At 56.4% G+C, this 22,147-nt stretch overlaps 1 protein-coding gene across 1 annotated transcript in view; it reads right to left on the bottom strand.

The window, feature by feature from the left end:
- EP400 (E1A binding protein p400) overlaps positions 1-22,147 on the bottom strand; it is a 101,078-nt gene that overhangs the window by 12,913 nt on the left and 66,018 nt on the right. Inside the window, exons 33-52 of the mRNA XM_028480370.2 lie at positions 21,697-21,893; positions 19,904-20,015; positions 19,617-19,760; positions 16,350-16,493; positions 16,070-16,153; positions 15,618-15,752; positions 15,441-15,485; positions 15,183-15,336; positions 14,837-15,075; positions 14,551-14,724; positions 13,202-13,338; positions 13,016-13,072; positions 10,116-10,194; positions 9,940-10,009; positions 9,403-9,581; positions 8,319-8,364; positions 8,129-8,238; positions 2,421-2,628; positions 2,160-2,311; positions 299-517 (exon numbers count right to left, since the gene is read on the bottom strand). Of these exons, the coding sequence (XP_028336171.1) occupies positions 299-517; positions 2,160-2,311; positions 2,421-2,628; positions 8,129-8,238; positions 8,319-8,364; positions 9,403-9,581; positions 9,940-10,009; positions 10,116-10,194; positions 13,016-13,072; positions 13,202-13,338; positions 14,551-14,724; positions 14,837-15,075; positions 15,183-15,336; positions 15,441-15,485; positions 15,618-15,752; positions 16,070-16,153; positions 16,350-16,493; positions 19,617-19,760; positions 19,904-20,015; positions 21,697-21,893 (2,685 nt within the window). The remainder of the gene's footprint in view (positions 1-298; positions 518-2,159; positions 2,312-2,420; positions 2,629-8,128; positions 8,239-8,318; positions 8,365-9,402; positions 9,582-9,939; positions 10,010-10,115; positions 10,195-13,015; positions 13,073-13,201; positions 13,339-14,550; positions 14,725-14,836; positions 15,076-15,182; positions 15,337-15,440; positions 15,486-15,617; positions 15,753-16,069; positions 16,154-16,349; positions 16,494-19,616; positions 19,761-19,903; positions 20,016-21,696; positions 21,894-22,147) is intronic.

Genomic DNA, 22,147 nt, shown 5'->3' with positions numbered 1-22,147 from the left:
CCCCCCACCCACATAAAGCCTGCTCTCTCTCCGTGGTCGGGCTCACTCCCCACCCCCCCAGCCTCTCAGGCCACCATAAGCTCTGCGACACCGACATTCTGGAAAGCGTGACTGTGTAAATGTCTCCCACGTGCTGTTTCTCCCTCTCCGAGGAGAACTTAAGTTCCTGGGGGAACGACCGTGCCTTTACTTGTCACTCCGCCATAATACCTGCAAGGGCCTGAGCGAGCAACAACGGTTCAGTTAAAACGTAAGAAGACGCTGCTCTGGAAAAACAAGCGTATCGACCGGAACTTACGAGCCGGGCCACCTGGAGGTTGGCCACGGTGGTGCCCGTGAGCAGGGCGCCGGGCCTCGGGGCCGTGACCGTGGTGAGCTGGGGGCTCTGCTGCTGCGTGGGCTGCGGGGGCTGCACCTGCACTTGTGCCGTTGGCTGCGGGGGCCCCGGCGGGGCCTGTGCTGGGGGCGCCTGCTGGGGCAGCTGCAGTTTCTGCTTCTGCATTTTGATCAGGTGCTCCTAAAACCCAGATAAAGTAATCTTTTCATCAACGTCAACCGTATTCCATTCCGTATATATCTTGGTTTTAAGTTACTGTTCTACCACCCGTTCAATGTCGAAGTGAACAGTTGCTGGCGTGCAGTGTGCAAACCATCCTCCGGGCCTTGCCAACGTTTTTGCAGTGTTCCCTTTTACCACTGATGAAAACTAGCAACAGTGATTCTCACAGATTAGCAAACTCACAGCAAAGTTTCCGGGTCCTTATCGCCCGCAAGCAAGGCGGTTCAAACCTGCAGCACCACCAAAGGTTCCTCAAGTCTTAAAATCGCAGTCCCTCTCGAAATTTTACAACGTACCGTGAGATAAGCATTAGCTCTCAATTTTGTACTCCGACCGTCTCCAAATCAAAGTTTAACTGGTAAATAAACCCATGTCTTTAAAAGAAGTCAAAATATCAAGATAAAGACAGCTCAGGAAATATTTTAGGGAATAAAAACGTTTTAAGGAAATTTAAATTGAGTTATTCACGACCGTCCGGTCTCGTTCAAGGTGCCGACAAAGAAGAGGACTTTGCCACTGGTTTAGGAGAGGGAAGGGAAGGGAGTAACAGAACCAAGAACCAGGCAAGTGAGCCGGCAGGTGGGGCTCTGAGCAGCTGGGAGAGGGGGGCAGGGCCAGCTGAAGGCCCCGCTGCCTTAGAGCGGGGGGAGCGGGGGGAGCGGGGAGGCGGGAAGGAAAGGCCGTGGGGCGGGAGCGGCGGCGACCAGCTCTGACAGCTCGCCTCTGCCGGGCGGGGCAGCCCTAACTCAGCGCTGTCTGCCGTCCGCCAGCTTCGGCGGCGCCGGACACGTCCTGGAGCGGGGCTGTCCAACGTGGCAGTCACAGCCACGCGCGGCCCTGCGCCCTTGAGCTGTGGCCGGTGCGACGGAGGACGGAACGCCTCGTTTCCCTGGCGCGCGCTCGGGTGCCTCCGGGACGAAGGAGTCTCAGCTGGTGCTCGCACGTCCTCCCCGCCCTCCAGCGCCCTCGTCCCCTCTGTCACCCGCAAGGGGCAGGCCCGGGGTCAGGTACTTACTGTGGCGGGCCCGGCAGCTAGCTGGAATTCTGAAGTGCCATCTTGCTTTTATTACACGTTTTTCTGGTTACCTTCTATGTTGAGTATTAATGCTTTTCCGTTTGTGGCAGGAATATAGCATTTGCTTTTAAAATGAACGTGTTTACCTACGTAACAGCACAGGCCGTACGCGGACTGGCAAAGTTCAGGAACATCGGCACTCAAACGAGAGAACCAACACTACAGGTGAACTAGTCCTCAAGAAACCAAGTCTTCACCGCCTCGTCTCTTCAAACTGCCGAGGAGTACGCTTCGGTGACATTTTCCCAGGGTGGGAAAGGGTCCCCGAGCCTGGGCACAGAGCACGAGCAAACGCGAGTGGGAGGCCCACCCGGAAGCGGGGGTTTCAGGGCCGCAGAGAGCTGTGAGCAAGCTGGCCGCGCGGCCACGGAAGCGGCCCTGCGGGCCAAGTGATTTCTAAAGACAACACAGACACACTTCCCACATAAAGACGACGGCAGACTGTGCGAAACACACTCTGAATCGCACGACACACCAAGGCATCATCACACAGCGCGTGCGTTCGGTTTTCTAGAGGACGCTCACCGGTGTCAACTTGCCCACCGCCTTGATCTGCGCCGGCGCCTGGGCCTGGGCCTGGGCCTGCGGGACCTGCACCTGAGAGGCCTGCTGCTGCTGCCGCAGGAGCTGGAAATGCGCGGGCGTCATGGTTTTCCCCGGGAGCTGGACCCCTGTGGCTGAAGAGGTCGTCTGGTGAGACTGCAGCCCCGCACACGCGTGCAAGCCTGAGCCCTAAGGAGCCTGAAGAGCAGAGCAGCTCACACGGGAAACCAGCCCTGCCTTTACCTTGGGACACTTGAGTCACCAAAGACCGCGTCGGGGTCTGCACCGGGGTCAGGCTGGTAGTGACCACAGCTGAGGCCGTCACCGAGGTGACCGCTCGAACGCCCTGAGTCGGCGCCAGGGACACCACGTCGGCCGTGGCCGTGGCTGGGGACCCCACTGCTCGAGGCTGGGTGTGGACCACCTGGGCGGGAGCAGAGCCTCCCGAGGTCTGGAAAAGGCGAAGAGAAGAAAACCGTCAGGCTGCCGCGCGATAGTCAACACTCTTTACAGTCGTCGGGTGAAGAGAAAAGGGCACCGAACTCTAAATCCTAGAAAACGAAGCACATTCCAGATTCTGGCCTTTTGACGGTGCCGAGAGACTGTTGCCCTTGTGAACTCAAAGCCTGTGCCTAGGGCTAGCGTGGATGGGTCGCCCGCAGAAGGGAAGATCACGACGCTGCCGCCCCCAGTCTAAAACACTGCCCGTCCCCGTCCCGCTGTCCTCACTCAAAAGACCTTTTGGTCCCAGGAACCATCTAGATGCCCGTGTTTATCCCCCAGAAACACAGAGGCCCCTAAGCCCCCATGGCCATCCCCAGCCAGGTGCGGAGGCTGCAGCCCCGGACCCGCGCGGCGTCCCGACTTGGCCTCGCCGTGTCCTCGTCCCTCGGCGCCACGGCTGCCGCAGCCACTCAGCGCACTGGACCCAGCTCCACCAAGTCTGCCTCTGAAAGCACCCTGAAATGTGACGCTGGCCCCTGCTGGCCCCCTTGGTGCAGACAGTCATTATGTTTTCCTGTTTAGTTTGTCCCTAATCTTACATTTCATTACCTACATATTTGAATCCAAATCCAACATCTTATTCTGCGCTTTCGAGTCAACTCATCTGTTCTGTATTTCTTTTAATCATCTTTCTTGCCTTCCTGCAGATTACTTTCTTCTCATCCCACTTTCCCCTCCCAAAGTTTGGAAGCTATACTCTACTCTTATTCTTTTGGTGGCTTGTCTAAAAATTATATCAAGAACTTACAAAAGTCTAATCCATTAATTTCACACTTTTCCTGAACAATAAAGGGATTCTGGAATGTTTCAACATCCTTAGCCCTGCTCACGTCATTGTTATGTCTGCCTTTGTTGACCCTACAGTAAGTTACTGTTGTTTGTGAAGTCCGTTTTCACCTCAATTAGTTCATTCAGTCGAGATCTATAGGGAATTCTCTTAGGTTTTGTTTGGAAATGTTTGTTCTTCAAGGTATTTTCAGGGCTGGCAGTTATATTCTCTGACTACAGTGAAGATGTCACTCCATTCCAGGAGCTGGTTCCTGGCTTCATCACTACCGCTGAGAAGTAAGCAGCTGTACCTCTGAAGGCAACCTTTTTCAGGCTGCTTTGAAGACCTCCTTGTCGTTGGCATTATGTAAGCGTGGAGTCCCTTTCATCATCCCTGACCGGGATTAGTTGAGCTTTGGTGTATATGGATCAGTGTCATCAATCAGGTCTGGTAAACTCTTACAACTTCACGTACTATCTCTGCTCAACTTTCTCTCTGTCTGGAACTCTGATTAACCTCTGATTACATTCTCTTACTCAGTCTTCCGTGGCTTTAAATTCTCTTCCATACTTCCATCTGCTGTCTCCCTGTGCTGCATTTGGGATATCTTCTTCTGATTTATCTTCCAGTTCACTAACTCTCTCTTCAGCTGTGTGGAAAGTGACATTAAGCCCGATTATAAGATATTTATTTTTCAATGCCGGTAACCATACTTTTCATTTCTTAAAGTTCTCTATATTCTTTTAAGTAGAGTTTCCTGGTTTTTACAGACGTTCGCAAGCCTCTCTTTCATTTCTTTAAAATAGAAAGTATAACCGTTTTATAATCTATGCCTGATAACCCCACCATCTCAAGTCTTTAAGGACCTGCCCACCGTCTGTTGTTTCTGTTGGTTCTCACTCATGGTGCCTTCTTTCTGTGTGTGTTTGGTTATCTTCTGTTATATGCGGCTCATTATACTTGAAAATCATCGTGGACATTCGAAGAAGTCCAGGATGAAGGCACATTCCACCAGAAAATCTGCATTTGATTCTGGCCACTTACCCAGGAACACTGCTCATCCAGGTCTACGTCACATGATTTGAGGGCCTTTGGGAGCCCTACTGGGGAGCCATCAACGTGAGCTGCAAACTGACAGCTGACTTGGGGCTAGAGCTCCCCAGGAAGAGCCCCTGCCCCACCCTCTGCTCAGCATGATGGATTTTACTTCTGGTTCACCCTGCCCTAAGAGCTTAGCCATTTGGGGGCCTGTCTCAAGGCATCAATGCCTCCTTTTAGACTCTCCACCTGGGTGAGTCGAGCCTTGGGCTTGAACAGGGGGTCCCCCTGTCTGAGAAGGTGAAGTGTACTCCAAGGCAGACACAAGGGCACCCTGTGTATCTCTCTGGGTTGCTTCTTCCCTTCGATTTTGGCCTGATAATTATTTACTCTTTTGTCAGCTCCCTGAAACTTTGAAGAGGATATTTAAAAATTTTATCCAATAATTTCAGTTCTTTTCATTAGGAGAGTGGTATAAATAACTTAACTCACCTTATCACCAGAAACAGAAGTCCTTTCCTGCACTACTGAAATAGCTTTCTCTCTAACCTTTTCTGCAATAATCTACTCTACACATAAAACATCACATGAATTTCCCTAAAACACACCTCTGCTCAAAGATTTTCAAGGGCTCCCCATCACCTGGTGAATGAAACCCATTCTTCAGCCTGAAATCCAAACCCGACAGCCTAGGCTCACTGTCACACAAGACCAAGCACACGCAGCCGCTCAAGAGCCTCTGAGAGGTTGTGGGAACTACCACTTCTCTGCTAATGCATCTCGTGCTCCGTCCACAAAGAACCGCTTGCTGTGCCCAGTATACACCACTCACTTTCCCACCACTGAAAGTGATGGGAAAGTGAATGTACGACTTGCCCTGCCTTCCAAAGAGCCGTTTTTGTGGATGACATCTTCTTCTTCTGTGGAAGCCCAATGCTCCCCTCTCCAGAAAACCTCCCTGTTATCTGTACCTCTTTTAGGTGCGGCCACAGGACTGACTGTAAGAACCCCATGAAAGCAAGCCATGTGTTTGAGTCCTACTTCTAGCCCCACGTCACCAGGGAGAGTATCTTGTCTGTAAGAGCTGTTCAAAAAATACATCGTGGATAAATTGCTTTATCTTTTAAAAATATGACCACAGAAATAGGTCTTTTCAAAATAAAATACCAAGTGCAATGATTTGGGCTTTCCACCCTCACAGAAGTAGTGACACTGGTCACAGGATATGATCCGAATGCCACAAGCCTAACTAATAGCTTCTGTATTCAGTGAAGTGGCTGAGTCTAAAGTGGTTTATTACAAAGTAGAAAGAAAAATAAGTGAAATAATCCAAAGTCACATCCTAGAAAAACTGTTTTCATATTTACTCTACTGCTTATTCTAATTTTTTAAACCCAATTTATTGAGGTGTAACTCCCATATAGTAAAATTCACCTGTTTCAGGAATACAGTTCTATGAATTTTTATAAATGTATACAGATACAGAACACATTCTGTTTTCTGTCCCTAAAGCCTTGCCTTTTCCATGTGGTTTAAATGGAATCACACACATATGAAGGCTTTCAAAACTCCTATCAGCCAGCACAGTGCCACTGAGATCCACCGTGCAGCCGCACGTGCCAGCAGTCTCCTGCACCGCTGGGCAGCTCCAGGTGGGACGGGTGCCCCGTCTTCCCCTCTGCTCACCTGCTCAAGGACACTTGGCTGTCCCCTTAGGTCGTAATTATGAACACAGCCACTAAACACATTCACGCTCAGGTGTTTTGTGCAGACGTGTTTTCATTGCTCTTGGGAGAAAACCTAGGAGTGGAACTGACAGGTGGGAGAGTAGGTGCACGTTTAATTTTGTAAGAAATAAACTGTTTTCCAGACTGACTGCTAAGGTTTTGCATTCCCATCAGGAATGAGAATTCCAGTTGCTCTGCATCCTCACCAGCATTTGACACTGCCAGGTTTTTCTTTTTTTAAAGCCATTCTCAGAGATGTGTAGTAGTAGTAGATCACTGTAGTTCTAAGTTACATTTCCCTAATGACTAACAATGTTGAATATCTTTTCATATTTATTTGCTATCCATATGGTGTGTGTGTGTGTGTGTGTGTGTATATATATCTCCATATGTATCTTCCATGGTGAAGTAGCTGCTCAAATCTTTTGTCCATTAAAAAAAATTTTTTTTTGTCCACTTTTAAAAGTTGTTTGTTTTCTTATTATTGATTGAAAAATCTTTGTATAATCTAAGTACCAGTCTTTTATCAGATATGTTCTTCAAATATTTTCCATGGCTTGCTTTTCATTTTATTAACAATATCTTCCAAAGAACAGAAGTTCTTGATTTGATGAAGCCTCATTTATTTTTTTTCATAATTTGTAGGCTTTTGGTATCCTAGGAAATCTTTGCCTAAAACCAAGCAAAGATGTTCTATGTCTTTTTCTAGAAATTTTATAGTTTTGGGTTTTACGTTTGGGCCCATGATCCACTGTGAGTGACTTTTCATATACAGTATTAGTAACAGTTCAAAGTTCATTCGGCTTTGAACGGCTCCCCAGTTTCTCCAGCACCATTTGTTGAAAAGACTGCCCTTTTCTCCACTGAAATCCCTCGGCACTCTTTTTTTTTTTCTTTTAAAATTTTATTTATTTTTGGCTGCGTTGGGTCTTCGTTGCTGCGTGTGGGCTTTCTCTAGTTGCGGTGAGCGGGGGGCTCCTCTTCGTTGCGGTGCGCGGGCTTCTCATGTTGTGGAGCACGGGCCCTAGGGGTGCAGCTCGGTAGCTGTGGCACGTGGGCTCAGTAGTTGTGGCTTGCAGGCTCTAGAGCGCAGGCTCAGTAGTTGTGGCTCACGGGCTCTAGAGCGCAGGCTCAGCAGTCGCGGCGCACGGGCTTAGGTGCTCCGTGGCATGTGGGATCTTCCCGGACCAGGGCTCAAACTCGTGTCCCCTGCCTCGGCAGGCGGATTCTTAACCACTGCGCCACCAGGGAAGCCCCTCCCCCGGCACTTTAGTAAAAACTAATCAACTATGTACACATGTGGGTCTACCTCTGGACTCTCTATCCTGCTCCATGGATCTATGTGTCCATCCTTTTCCCAACACCTCACTGTCCAGTTCCCTACCAACAGCACCTTCGCAGGAAAGACATTTCTCAGAAGCCAACAGGGCCACCACTCCATGTGCCCAGCACTGCTGACTCGGAAGCAGCTGCTCCCTCAGGGCACGTGCTGTCCTTCGACGCCTCTCCCTCTGCCCAGACCCGGCCCCTTCCTGCCACCCCCGCGGGCCTAGACTCCCATAAACACACTGTCCTGCCTTGTGCCCCGTTCTGCTGTGGCACCCCGTCCACACACACGGGCAAACCTGTCGCTACGGCACGTGGGCGCCCTGTCCGTGGAGTTGGAGACGTGCCCTCGCACCCCCGCCCGCCTCCTGGAACCATGGTGGGGGATTCTGACACACCCTCTCCCAGAAAGCACACGTGGAAACCATCCTCTGCACCCCTCCATGTCCTCGCTACTTTATGAAACGCAAACTAGATCAGGACTTTCTGTACCAACGGAATGGAATTTTTTTTAAGAAGCCAACGGCTACTGCAGTGTCCTGGGTCATGCATGCCACCAAAAGCACCCAGGAGCAGGGACAACTCACAGTCAAGGCTCCAGGTGCCACGGGTGAAGCGAGGCGCTTGTTAATGGACTGGAAGGTGGCAGCGGGGACGCCGGCGATGGTGTTCACGATCACATTTCCGCTCACTGTGCCTGCGGGGAGAGGGCACGAGGTAGGAGAACAGGAAAGAACTCACCTCCAATCACGGCATCTCACCCGTGTGACTTCTTACCCGTAGGCATGCTTGTCCCTGTGACGGATGTCTTGATGGCTCCTGCCTGCTGAAGAAAACCATTTGAATTTCAGGTCAAGCTCTGCCCTGCGTAAACACTCCAAAGCCTTCCACCTCATCAGGATCAAATCCAAACTCCTGGTCACGGTTACTCAGCCCACACGGCTGACTTCAGCCCCCTCTCCCCGCACCTCTTCCCACAGTGCCGAGTCCGTCCCTCGGTCACCAGGCTCCGGCCACACTGACCCTTCTGAGCCCCACGTCTGCCAAGTTCCGGGCCTCTGTGCTGGCTGTTTTCCATTCTTTTCTGACTAACGTCACTTGGCCGCAGCCCAGGGGTCAGCCCTGCAGACGGTCTCTTCCTGACCACCCACCACTGTTCTCCTGGGCAGAGAGCAGCCCTCACACCAGGCAGGTGCTTAGTTTTCTGAACAACGAAGGACGGAGCTGCCAAGTGCACATCGAATGCCACTGCGGCAAATGTAACAAAGAACACGGGGTGGAAATGACCCCGTACGACAAGACGGTCCCGCACCAGGCAGCAGTGCTTCCCCACGTGGGACTCTAACGTGTCACCAGGCACACGCAGAGAGGGGACGCGGCAGGGCACGGCGGCGGCAGCACAGGGTGCGTAAGATCGACACATTGCCTTTCTTTGTTTATGCGCTTTACCACCTTCTTCTCACGGGCACTGAAGGTGCACACACGTGTGCACAGCTCTGAGGGAAAGTGGGGCAGGGTCAGGAGAGGAAGGTCCGCGCTAACAGTACCTGCTCTTCGAGTCTGTAGGGACAAGAGAGGGCGACCTCTTCACGCTTCACAAAACCCTAATTCCACACCTCCCGCTCACCTCCACCTAGAAGAGCGGCCTCGTCTCCCACATCGCTGCCCAGTTAACCCAGCCCAGAGGGCAGAGCTGACCCAGCACAGGAGAGACAGGGTGAGGCACGCGCTTCCTCGAGGGGGAGACTTGCGGAGACTGGGCAGGCCTCCCACTCCCTCTGGGAGGAGGGTCCGCGGGCTGGAAGCCGCAGGGCCCTGGACAGGGGCGCGCTGGAGCCGACGGCTCTGTGTGCCTTCTCACCAGCACCGCAGCGCTGCCCACCGTCGTGATCGCGGGGGGCGCCTTCGGCGGGGGCGGCGTGGGCTGCGCCGGGGGCTGCGCCTGGGCCTGGGGCTGGACGGCGGGCTGCCCTGCGGGCTGCTGGCTGCCGGCCGACGGGGGCTGGGGCGGCGGCGGGGGCGGCTGCTGCGGCGGCGGCGTCCGCCAAGGACATACCGACTCTAGGAAATAGCCTTTCTGTTCCTATATAAGAGTTAACCCTCTAGCTTCCTCTCTCCGCTCCTAAGTGGCCCTGCAGAGTCCCTGCTTCCCGTCCCCAGAGTTCTCCAGGGGCTCTGAGCCCAGCGCTGGGCATCTGGAGGGAAAATGAAGGAAACTGGCCTCACACCTCCCTCCGCTCCTTTCTTGGGTGTTCTGTCACTGTGATGTGGGGTCAGAGGTCAGAGGTCAGGCAAGCCTGCCTTCACCTTTGGCCTTGGGGGTCGGGGGTCAAGGCGGCCGGAAGCGCAGGGGCTTCTGGGAAGCGTCTGTGGCTGACCCGGCGCGGCTGTGGCTGCGGCGGCGGCGGCGGCGGCGGCGGCGGCTGTGCCACGGCCGGCTGCTGCGCTTTCTGTTGGTCGGCCAGCGCCTACGGGGCAGGAGGGAACGGAGCCGTGCAGAGGAATTGGCCCGGGGGGACCCCCGGCCCCCAGCCGCCCTCGCGGCCCGCCCGCCGCCCGCCGTACCACACACACCTTTTTCTCCTTGGCGATGCGCTCCGCCCGGAGGGAGGCGACCTGAATAGGAGGCAGAGGTTTGTCGTAGTTGATTCCACTAAAGACAAAGGAAAAACGAGAAGTAAACTGAGAGTTCTAAGTAGACAGACGCGCTAGAAATCCAAAGCCCTCATTTCCCACGACGCCAGGTGCCGGGACACCAAGGCTGGGGCCCGAGCGGCTCGGCCCTGGAGAGGAGGCTGCCGGTCTGCCCCAGACCATGGTGGCTCCCATTCCCTCACAACAAGGACCACCTGCCAGAGGCGGGCCTGGGCCCGGTCCTCCGCAGCAGCGGCACTCGGTACGGCGCCTGGATACCACGCGTCCCCGAACACGTGGGGCAAGAAAGTCCCTCGGCACCGTGCTCCTCACCGCAAACCAACCACCCCTGCCCCGCAAAGCCAGGCCTGCCCCCGCCCGCACTGAGCGCCAGCCCTCGCCCCGCAGAGAGCAGCCGGCCGCCCGCCCAGTGCCGTGAGCGCCCCACAGCCCTCCGCAGCCTCTCACAGAACCCCTGCTTTCGGGGGCTCCTGGGCTCCCACCCCGACGGTCACCTACCAGCCTTGAGTCCTGCCGCGGGGAGGCTGGCTCCGCCCTCGTGCGCCGCCTCTGCATTTCAGGGCGGCCCAGGTGCCGCTGCTACACCTGTCTGGCCCCTCTGGACACCAGCCCTCCCACGTCACGTGCCCCAGCTCGCGCAGTGCGTTCTCTGACCTCGCCCACGTCAGTCCACTCAGCCCCCCGACCCCCCGGAGGAAGTCCTGCAACCCACCCTGCCGCCCCCGTATTTGCATGCTGGCCCCCCTCACCCCGTGTCTCTCCATCACGCCTGGTGGTAAAGCCACAGCCTCAGCGCACTCCCCACTCTGCCTGCCCCAGGCCTCCACCACCGGGGGGGAAATTCAACCGCTGGGCGTGGCGACGGTCCAGCCGCCCCGGCGTTTCCTGCTCCACATCCAGCTCCCTCCCGGGACACATGGCCTGGCCTCCTACCGCTTACAGACCCTGACCCTGGCCATTACCTAGAGACACCCCCTTGGCACACCTGGCCTGCACGTGGCCAAGGCCAGCCCGGCTCCACCCTCATCCTGTCCACCAACCTCTCCCACCGGCGCCAGACACACACAAACAAAGCCGAGCCACCGAGATGCCCTCCGAGTCCGCATTCACCTGGCAGCCTCTCGCCAGCTCTCTCTGATCGGCCGCACGCCACCCCTGCTTCCGCCCAGACTGCGGGCCACCCCTGCGCTGCCCTGCTCCCCTCCGCGCTGGCACCGTCCCCGGACCCCCTCCCTCCCATCCTGCAGGCCAGCCTTCTCTTTGCCCGCCCTGCCCTCCGTGCCTCCCCACCCGCGCGCCGGCCCTCACTCGGAGGAACAAGTGTCCCTTCTCCCAGCCGCCCCGTTCTCAGCTCAGCCAGGCGGGTCTGTTCCCCGTCAGGATGAGTCCTCGCCCTCTGTAAGCGTTACTCAGAGTCTGTGTCTTGTGCGAGAGAAACAGAAGGGCAGGACTGGGCCCGCCTCGTTCACTGCTGAACCCCGGCCCAGCCTGTTTTTCTTATGAAAACCAATTCATGAAATAATCATCAATTCAATCAATACACACATCCGGAACATGTGCTCTGCGCCTCTAGCCTCTAGAACCCCTATGTCCACGGAGCTCATGCAGACGCTGAAGGAGTCAAGTAAAAACGCAAAGACGATCCGTTCCAGGAAGAGACAGAGAGGGGCTGGGGCGCGAGTACCAACGAGGAGAAGGTGACGTGTGAGGGAGGGCCTGGCGGGGGGCCGATGGGTCCCGAGAGACGGTCCCAGACGGAGCGACCCCCAAGGCAGAGCCAGCCGCCAGGCGGAGGAGCAGGCCGTGGAGGCCGGGGAGCACGGAGTGGGCGGGCAGTGCAGGCCTTGGTCCTTGGCGCGGCCGGGAGGGGCTGGGGGCCCTCAGCAGGCACGGGCCCGTGTCAGGCGGTATCTGCAAAACCTACCTGGTGACGAGGAAGGCTTGAGCCAGAGGAGCAACTGGGTTCCACCTGAACATGTGTTTTTTCCCGATATTTTATTACAAAAAGGCAAACATGCAGGAAGTTGCAGGGATTTAATAGCAAACGCCCATGTGCTGAGCAACTCAGACCGCACAGTTAGTTCTCTTTCCCTCTGTCTGCTCTCTCACACCTACCCATCTCTCTACCCATCTACCCAGTCATTTTTCTTCCTTTGCACAATTTCAAGGCAGGTACACTCACCCCGGGTCTTCCCTGGTGGCGCGGTGGTTGAGAATCCGCCTGCCGATGCAGGGGACATGGGTTCGAGCCCTGGTCGGGGAAGAGCCCACATGCCGCGGAGCAACTAAGCCCGTGCGCCACAACTACTGAGCCTGCACTCTAGAGCCTGCGAGCCACAACTTCTGAGCCCGTGAGCCACAACTACTGAAGCCCACGTGCCTAGAGCCCGTGCTCCACAAAAAGAGAAGCCACCGCAACGAGAAGCCCGCGCACCACAGCTAGAGAAAGCCCATGCGCAGCAACAAAGACCCAACGGAGCTAAAAATAAATAAGTAAGTAAGTAAGAAAGTAAAAAAAAAGAACACTCACCCCCACCCCGAACCCCGGTCAAGTGGGTACGTTTCTAGGGCGGGGCCGAGCAGACGTATGCCAGCTCAGAGGTGGCACAGCCGCCGTGACGCTGTCAGACTGCAAGCAGGACACCCCGTCCCGTGAACGGGGACACGAGTGTGCCCGGCCCGCCTCACCTCAACACCACCCCCAGCTGATGCCTGGACACACCATTCGCACAACAATTCACTGAACTTGTAGGGTTTGAGAAAACATTAAAATGAAATCATTTCAAATGATGAGAACCGTGGCACAAACACAGAAATACCTTTCTGCCAACACGGAAGCGTGCTTGGGGTTTTTCTGAAAGGGATTCATGCCGAGCCTATAACACAGAGAGAGAGAGGATGACTGAAGAGGGGACAAGGTGCTGCAGAAGGAAGGGCAGGCCAACGACCGAGCGGGAACCAAGCCCCCGACCCCGCAGAGCCGGCGCAGCGGCGCGGACGCGTACAGGGGCTTGATGGGGGGGCTTCTCTTGCCCGCGGTCATCTTCATCAGGTCGAAGTGGCTCGTGTACAGCTGGGTGTGCGTGGCGTTCTCATCCTGAGCGTACATCTGGCCCGTGCGCAGAGGACGGTTGTTCTTACTCTGAAACAGGATGGGAGTGGCACAGCAGGGTCAGACGCCGACCCTGCAAACAGGGTCCCTGACTGGGAGGGCTAACGTGAACTCCCCGGCTTAAACAATGAGTCCCTTCTTCCCACCCTTCTCTCTGAGACTCGACACAGATGAAACCAGCAACGACACGGCAGCGTCGTCCACCGACCGCGAGCACACTCCCCAGCCTGGGCTAGGCCTTCCCGCCCGTCCCGCCTCCAGCTCGGCAGACAGCAGTGAGGCCGAGTGGCCGGGCTGACGCAGCCAGCGGCCCGCAGCCAGCGCGCCTCCACCCTGGTCGGCCCCGGGGCACCAAGCGGCGGCTGTCCCCCAGTTTGGAGACAACTGTTTTTAGAAAAATGAAAACCGAGACTCGTTAAAGAGTGCTTATAGAAACAAAGTAAGTAATTTCCATGAATCAGACACCCAGGAGCAAACTTCATCGAAGCCCAGGACGTCTGCCGCTGCCACGCATGCCCTGGCCCGTCCTAGGCGGGAGACGCGGTCATCGCTCCCACTCTATGACTGGGCGCCGGCCACAGGTACACGCCAGCCCGACGCCGCGTGCAGAGGCTTTCTGCATGAAAGCCACAGACACCCTCCTGAGGACAGGAGACGAGCTGAGAGGCAGCAAGGCGGGGACAGGGCAGACGGAGAAATGGAAAGAGACAAACGCAGCTCAAGGAGGTCAAGAAAAGGCAGCCCCCTGGAGACCTCCTAGCAGCCACGCAGACCCGAGGGGCCTGGCTGCCCCACAGGTGGCCTCCTGACGACAGACGCCACGTACTCGGCTGTTCTGCACTCAGAGTCTGTGGTGCCCACCGCCGGGACCAGCGTGTCCAGCGCCTGTCGAGCCGCCGCGGCGGCCGAGGGTCCGGGAAAGCACAGCGACGCACGAAGGGGGAGGCACCGACAGGCCCTCCTTCAATGAAGCTAACAGCACAGAGCCGTGCCCGTCTACACACCCAACCCGGGAGGGAGGACGAAGCGCTAGGATGGCGCCGGGCCACAGACGGCACACAGAAGCTTCCAAAGGACGCAGCAGCGTGGATGCTCTCTATCGGGCGCGATCCGGCGCAGGGACTCCGCCGGCGGGAACCGGGACTGGGACTGTGTCCGCCCCCGCTCAGGGCCGCACCCAGCACCCCGCGCCCCTCCCTGCCCCTCGCCGAGCCGCGTGCCCCGCAGGAAGGGGGGCCTCACCTTCCCCTCCTCCCTCGGGATGAGCACGTTCTCGTAGCGGTTCCGGCACTGCTTGGAGGAGCGGTAGATGCGGCTACAGGAGTTGACGACATCGCTGACGAGGTCCCAGTTGGGCGTGTGGGCCGGGGACACGACCGCGAGGTTCAGCGGCAGCTCGAGGAGCTGCTTCACGGCCTGGAGGACCAAGTTCAGGCGCCGCGGGTCAAGGCGCCGCGCGCCAGCGGCTTCCCCGCTCTCCAGAGGGCCCTGGCGACGCGGCGGGCCCAGGTCGGGGCCCGGGGCTCACCTGCAGCAGCGCCCAGTCCTCGCTGATGAGCCACTCGGGGCTGTCGGGGGCAGGCTCGGCGGCCGCCCTGGCGAAGGCCGGCAAAGGCCTGGCGAACTGTGTCTGCTGCTTCAGCAGCAGGTTCTTCTTCTCCTTGCCCTCTCGGCGCGCCCTCAGCATGCCGGGCGCCGCGCGGTCGAACAGCGACCGCGGGGGCACCACGGCCTCCCCGTGGCGCTGCTTCTTCTTCCTGCCCGCGGCTGCACGGAGAGGCTGCTTCAGCCAGCACGTCGGCGGGGAAGGGCCGGCAGGGCCGTGGAGGGGGCCCACCGGGAGCACCGAACCCTCCCCGGCCACAGGAACCCACCTGAGGGGTCCGTCTTGTGTCTCCGGCGCTCCTTCCTCACGTACACGGGCGGCAGCTTGGACTCCGGGATGGGAGTGGTTTCATACACGAGACACATGACCGAGTCGATGTAGATGTCGTTGTCATCCTGGGGGGGCGTGGGCGGCGTCCAAAGCTGCGTGCGGAAGGGAGAGCCCTGAGCCGGCGGCCCGGGAGCGGCCGCCCGACGGGGCGGGAGGCGGGAGGCAGGCCCAGGGACACGGGGAGGCGGGCGCTCACCGGCATGACCTCTGTGTGCCCGTCGGCGCCCTCACACACGAACTCCTACAGGAGAATGGGAGCTCTTCAGGTCACCCAGCCCTGGCCTCAAGCTGCAGCCCCCCGGCGCGCGCCTTCACGCCGGCGGCGGGCGGGCAGGCGGGCGAAGGCAGCCCCGGGCGGCCCCGGCGCACGTACCGCGCTGCAGGCGTCCTCCCGGGTGTAGGTGAGGAGCTGCTCCTGCTCCCGCTCGCGCCGCGCCCTGGCCTCCCGCTCCCGCAGCGTCCGCGCGTTCCGGGCCTCCCACTCGCCCACGGCGGCCAGCACGGCGCCCTGGAGAGACAGCCAGCACCCGCTGCCACCGCCGCCCGCCGCCCGCGCCCCTAGCCCGCACCGCCCCGTCCTCCCGGCCCGGGCCCTTCCCTCTGTTCCCAATACATGACCCTCTTTCCAGCGCCAGGCTGCGTCAGAACCCAGGAAAACTGCACCTGCAGGTTCCTGAGGCTTCTCCCTTCCAATCAGTTTGTACACGGCTGGGTTTGGGTTTATTCCTCTAATTATAGGCAAGTCACACTTAGTTCCAACCCAGTTTAACCCTGAAGAACTTGAGATTCTCACGTGTTAAGATGGTCAGAAGTTCATTCTCTTACCTCACTATTTCTCTCCTTTTCTTGATCAGTGGAAGTATGGAATAATTCCAGGTAATTCAAAGCATATTTTTCAATTGGTGTGAGCTGTTTCAAGATGTATTTTTTAAATACGGTTAACAGCAAGTTCACAAGGATTTAGTTCCTCTTATAACCCCCCGCCAACACTTGAATCAAAATGGCGACTGTTCTCGGTCAAGATGAACAAGAAATATCTCCCAGAAGGGTCACATGTTCAAAGCATTTAGGTGCAGAAAAGCAAATGAAGTAGAAAACGCCAAACCTGCCCCATGAAGTCCGCTAACTCCTCCAGCGGCGAGGGCTCCTCGCCCCACCGGGAACCGTCCGGGCGCCGAGACCCGGGTGCCAACTCCTCTGCCGGCTCCTGCGCGTCCTCCTCCTCCAGACACTCGATGCTCTTGAGGGCCTGCGGGAGTGCGCCCTTAGCGTACGTGACTCAGATGTGCTTTCAACACTTCAGTTGAGGGGTACGGCCCACACTGTACACCGAGCCTCCCACGGTGACGCCTGCTCTCCTCGGCCCCCCTCGCACGCCTGAAACGACGGCACCGTGGGCACAGGGAAAACGGGCACGCCCTCGAGAAGAGCCACAGGCACACAGGCTGACACGCACAGCCCGGCCCCCAGACTCAGAGAACCGAGCAGGATGGGGCGTCTGGCTGCATCTCACACCCGCCACCCACCACCCTGCCCCGGTCCTGACCATGAGAACAATTCTTCGTGGTGCACAAGATACAGGCCGTGGTCCGTGGTGAAGACAGAAACCAAGCCCCCAGGAAAAGTGCTGCAGACGGCGACAGACACGTAAGGGTCAGTGTCACCACAGTTCAAGAAACGCCCATTAGACTAGCAGATGCCGCATGCGCCTCTCCCGAAACCCGACAGCCAGGGGCTGGCAAATGCAGACACACATGCTCACATCGGGGCCGGGGCTGGGGGCACCACGCAGCTGAGAGGATGTCAGTTAAGAACTGGTATCTCTTTCCAGGGCAACTGGGCAACATCCGCAAAGTTTAAAATGTAACCCTTCCTCACACGACACCCAGAAAGTATTTCCAGACAGACCGTACGTCTAACTATGAAGAACAAAACAGTGAAACACGTAGAAGAAAATAAAGAAGAACCTCTCTTAGAACGCAAAAGCACCAACCATGTGATAAAGATGGTCTGCTGGGTGGCATTAGGACCAAGAATTTCTGCTCGCTGAAAGACAGCATTAAAAAAGGCAAACCACAGGTCGGGAGAAGACATTTTACATGTATCCCACAAAGGCCTCGCATCCAGAATACAGAAAAAAAGCCAACAAGCCATTAAGAAAAGAAGACAATCCAGTTAAAAAAAAAAAATAGGAAAAAGACACGAACGAGCACTTCATAAAAAAGTATCCGCGCTGCCAACGAACACAAAGCTCACCAGCCAAGAGCAAACTGCAACTCAGCCAGAGACGTGCCCACACTGTCCCCCACGCCTGTACCTCTGAACTGGCCCCCAGTCCAGCGTCAGCATACAGCTGGGTGATGGTCCTAACCCACACGTCCGCGGGAAGCCCATCTCCATCGCCCTCGTCCCCCGGCCATACCTGACCCCTACTGCCCGGACCCGGAGGTGCTGCCCCTCTGCCCCTAACACTCCTCCTGGACGCCGCATGGCACACCATCTCCGCAGGGTGATGGCGTGTCATCTCTCCTGTCACTAGAATAGAAGCTTTGTGGAGGGCGAGAGTTCTTTCTCTCAACGCGATACCCCTTCTGCCTACAACAGTGCCCAACTCACAGTAAGATGTTCAGCCAGAACGTTTCAAAGAATCTGAGTGTTGAAACACCACACTGTGCCAACATCTCAAGAGATGCACTGAGAAACAACAGCAAGGGTGTGTAACACACATTCCTCAAACACACGTGCCTTCAGGCCTCACATGCTTCTTCCAGGATCCATGTAAGATATATATTTTTTAAATTTATTTATTTTTGGCTGCGCTGGGTCTTCGTTGCTGCGCGTGGGACTTCTCTAGTTGCGGCGAGCGGGGGCTACTCTTCGTTGCGGTGCGCGGGCTTCTCATTGCGGTGGCTCCTCTTGTTGAGGAGCATGGGCTCTAGGCGCGCGGGCTTCAGTAGTTGTGGCTCGCGGGCTCAGCATGGGCTCTAGGCACGCGGGCTTCAGTAGTTGTGGCTCGCGGGCTCAGCATGGGCTCTAGGCACGCGGGCTTCAGTAGTTGTGGCTCGCGGGCTCAGCAGTTGTGGCACGTGGGCTCAGTAGTTGCAGCGCGCAGGCTCAGCTGTTCCGCGGCATGTGGGATCCTCCCGGACCGGGGCTGGAACCCGAGTCCCCCACACTGGCAGGCGAGTTCTTGGCCACTGCGCCACCAGGGACACCCCGTAAGACTTTTAACAATTGTTGAGTGGTCACCTCCGGGACAGTTAGCCTACTGTTTCCCTACTATCATTTCTGTTAAGAGGTTTCTACAATCATTTCTGTTATGAGGTTTAGATCATGCTGTTTGAGGTGTTCTTTTTTTTTTTTTTTTTTTTAAAAAAAAAAAAAAAACCTGATGCACGTATCACCAATTTTTAACAGAAAACGGTACATCTATCTGTCCCTCCTGATACCGAAACAGCTGTAAGGTATTTCTGTGCAAGTGACATTATACACAGACAACTCCTGGAAGAAAATGTGAGAGACAGCTGACAGTGGTTGTCTCTGAGAGGGAAGTGAGGGCCTAGTGCAGGACACTTACTTTTCATTATAAATTCTTGAAGGACTTTTACCACATGCATTTATTACTTCTCAATCACTGGACAGTCAAGTTTCAAAAACAGGAGAGGAGGTGTCCTGCAGTCAAAGGCCCCCAGGAGGCAGGATGGGAGCAGGGCCTTAGGGAGGGAAGCAAGGGGCCTGACAGGCAAGTGTGCACCAGATCTGCACAGCAGCACTGCCCCCCACAAAGCAGCAGCACGCGAGCCAAGCGTGCAGTCTGCGATCTCAAGTGTCCAGGCCGGAAACGCAGAAGGCAAGATTTCAGTTAGAATCCAAGGCATTATCATCTCAGCGGGTAACCAACGCAGGAAGGCTGAGTGAGACAGCTGCTACTCTTTTTGGTTCTGTCCTCAGAGTGGGACGTGTATCTCACATTCACACCGGGGCTCCCTGCAGAGTGGGGCATCCTCCCCAGCAACTCTGTGACAGAGGTGCTGACACAGCGGGGTTGAGGGGTCGGGGCACAAAGTCACACAGGACGGCAGGGGGGTGGCCCGAGAAGCGTGGGTGAAAACGGCGACGGTGGCAGGGTGGACAGCAGGCACGCAAGGCCCAGACGCTCTCTCGTGCGTCCTTCACCTCTTTTTACACCTAAAATCCCCCAAACCAAAAAAGCAGGGAGGGAGGGGCTGACAGGTCAGGCTCGAGCGACTGGAGCCTGGCGGGGGGGGTGGGGGGGGGGGCGGGCAGGGGGAGGGCAGCAGTGCCACAGGAGCGGAGGGAAGACCCAAAGCTCCGGACCCGATGCTGCCAGGCCGGCGCCGGCCACCCTCACCTCTATGAAAGGTCTGGCAATTTTGGGTGCGATGGTCTCTGTGACAGAAGGTTCCTGAGAAAGAACAACAAACTCCTCGGCTTTCACTGGGAAGCCAGTGTCATCCATGGGTGGATAAACCTCAAACAGCTCCTGGATCGTCCGCTGAAACAAAAATGAGTACCACTGAGCTTGAGACCTCCATGCGCGGAAAACCGCCAGCGGCCACCACCTCAACCGTTAAACCCTCCCGGTTCCCGTCACTGTGTGGCAACCCCGCCCCCCGGCCTCCTCGTGGACGAAGGTACCTGCGTGAGGAACGCCATGGAGTAGTCGTTTCCCTGAGCAGCCACTTCTCGGATCAAATCTTTGGTTCCATTTTTCAACAATTTCTCTTCAATGGAATTGCCGCTCACGAGCCTACAAACCAAATACACACGCGACAGCTAAGTCCCCGGGAGCCGAGGACAGCACGAGTGCCACGGTGCCTGGACCGCCCGGCAGAACAGCACCTGCGTGGCATGGCTTGTCAGCCCCACTCTGCACTGCTTCCTTCCTTCGTGTGGTGCCCAGAGGTGACCATGCCCGTTCCGCCTCCCGCACCGCAGGAGGGCGGGCCCCGGAGGCCCGCATGCCACCCACGCTCGCCAACCATGTACCCCACCGGCCTCCACCTGGAAAGGTCCCCGGGGGCCTCCGGACCCTCGAGCCCTGTCTCCTTCAGTGCTGACGGTGGTGGGCGGGTGCCCCCGCGTCACTGTGCACCTCTCTGCACTGCGCCCCCAAACGAACCCGTGTCCAGTGGCTGCAGCCCAAGGACGCGCATCCCCTGGCTCCTACCTTGTGCCCCCGGAAAACCGCAGTAACCATTCCCACGCCCATGATCAGTGCTTTCACTAAAAAATGATGTTCAACTTTACTATCGCTTTGGGGAAACTTCACAATTTTATGAACCAGGTCTTCCTATCGAAGAACAGAGCACATCCGCCCGCTGGTGACATCTCTCAGCTTATGACCTTTCACGATTTTACACTCTACTTCCTACACATCCAGCACCTTTACTGCTGAGGTCACTCCTGAGAGTTTATAGATTGTGTCTCCTGAGAATAAAACGTTTTCCCCATTTCTAGCTAGTAATTGCTAAAGGGCCAATGATAAGGAAGGGATTACACAATGAAACATTATTTATATAAACAATGTACCAAATTTATATTTATTAACACAGAAATACACTCATAGTATACTGTTAAAAGAAAACAGGATTACGCAATAAGACTGCTGGCATGAGCCATCTAAAAAAATCAGGGAAATGTCTGGAAAGACACACACCAAAATGTTACTAACTGCCGTCTGGGCAGGATACTTATTTTCTCCATTTGCTTTCCTTCTTTTTTTCTTCTTTTTCTTTTTCTTTCCAATGAACGATTAATACATTTATAATCAGGAAAAAATTAAAGCTGTTTAAACACAGTGCACGGATGACAACGTCTTGATGAAAACGGCGAGGGTTATGCGCGTGGGCTGGGGTCCCCGTCCCAGGCTGGCCGCCAGGGACCGCACCCTCGGTGCCGACCCCGCCCAGAGGTGGCAGGAGCGCAGGGGAAGGGGCGCGGCGCGTGCCTGCCACACTCAGGCACCAGACGGGCAGCCAGCGGGGGCCGAGTGCTGCCACGCTCTCCCAGTTGACACTCCCAGAGCTCAGAAACAATGGCAGAGCCTTCTCTGCTTTTCCTCAACTGCGTGTGGTTGGCCGCTTATAAGATTTAAATGCTTTCAACAGGGAATTCACAAATTGCTAACTGTAAGTTATGGTAATGTATATCTGAAAATACTTGAGACAACCTAGAACATGAAGCACCCTCTTAAGGGTCAGGGACTCCAGGAGAAATACAAGTACACGTCAGAAGGACAGCAGTTACGTCTCAGCAGCACGACCCAGTCACCGCTGCAAACAAACTCAGTTACATCCCAGGCAGATGCTGAGTATAAAGGAAGAACAGACAGGACGGCAGAAATACGAGCCTGCCTGAAGGAAAGCAAACAGAACGTGGGAGAAGCTTCTGCAGTACGCCGCAGCCCCCGGCCCGGCCGCCTGCCTCACCTGTATATGTGCACGTCCTTGCGCCGCCCGATCCGGTCGCACCACTCCTGGGCCTTGGCGTCCATCACCGGGTTGAGGTCGTGGTCGTAGAACACCACCGCGTCCGCCTCCACCAGGCTCACGCCCGTGGCGCGGCTGTGTGTGGAAAGGAGGGCACAGAAGACCCGCCGGTCCCGGTTGAAACTCCTCACCAGGTCCTGAGGCGAAATAAAACCCCGAGTCAGCATGCCTGCCAAGCAACAGGAAACCTCTGATGCGTTCTGGTACTTATCAGTGAGAAAGGATTCCGTAACAAAACCGTTCGGTGTGTGTTTCTTTTTTTTTTTTTTTTTTTTTGTGGTACGCGGGCCTCCCTCTGTCGCGGCCTCCCCCGTCGCGGAGCACAGGCTCCGGACGCGCAGGCTCAGCGGCCACGGCTCACGGGCCCAGCCGCTCCGCGGCACGCGGGATC

This window comes from Physeter macrocephalus, chromosome 19 (genome assembly GCF_002837175.3).
Source record: "Physeter macrocephalus isolate SW-GA chromosome 19, ASM283717v5, whole genome shotgun sequence".
Classification (NCBI taxonomy): Eukaryota; Metazoa; Chordata; class Mammalia; order Artiodactyla; family Physeteridae; genus Physeter; species Physeter macrocephalus.
The sequence above is the reverse complement of the archived record's forward strand: the minus strand, read 5'-3'. Positions and strand labels throughout refer to the sequence as shown.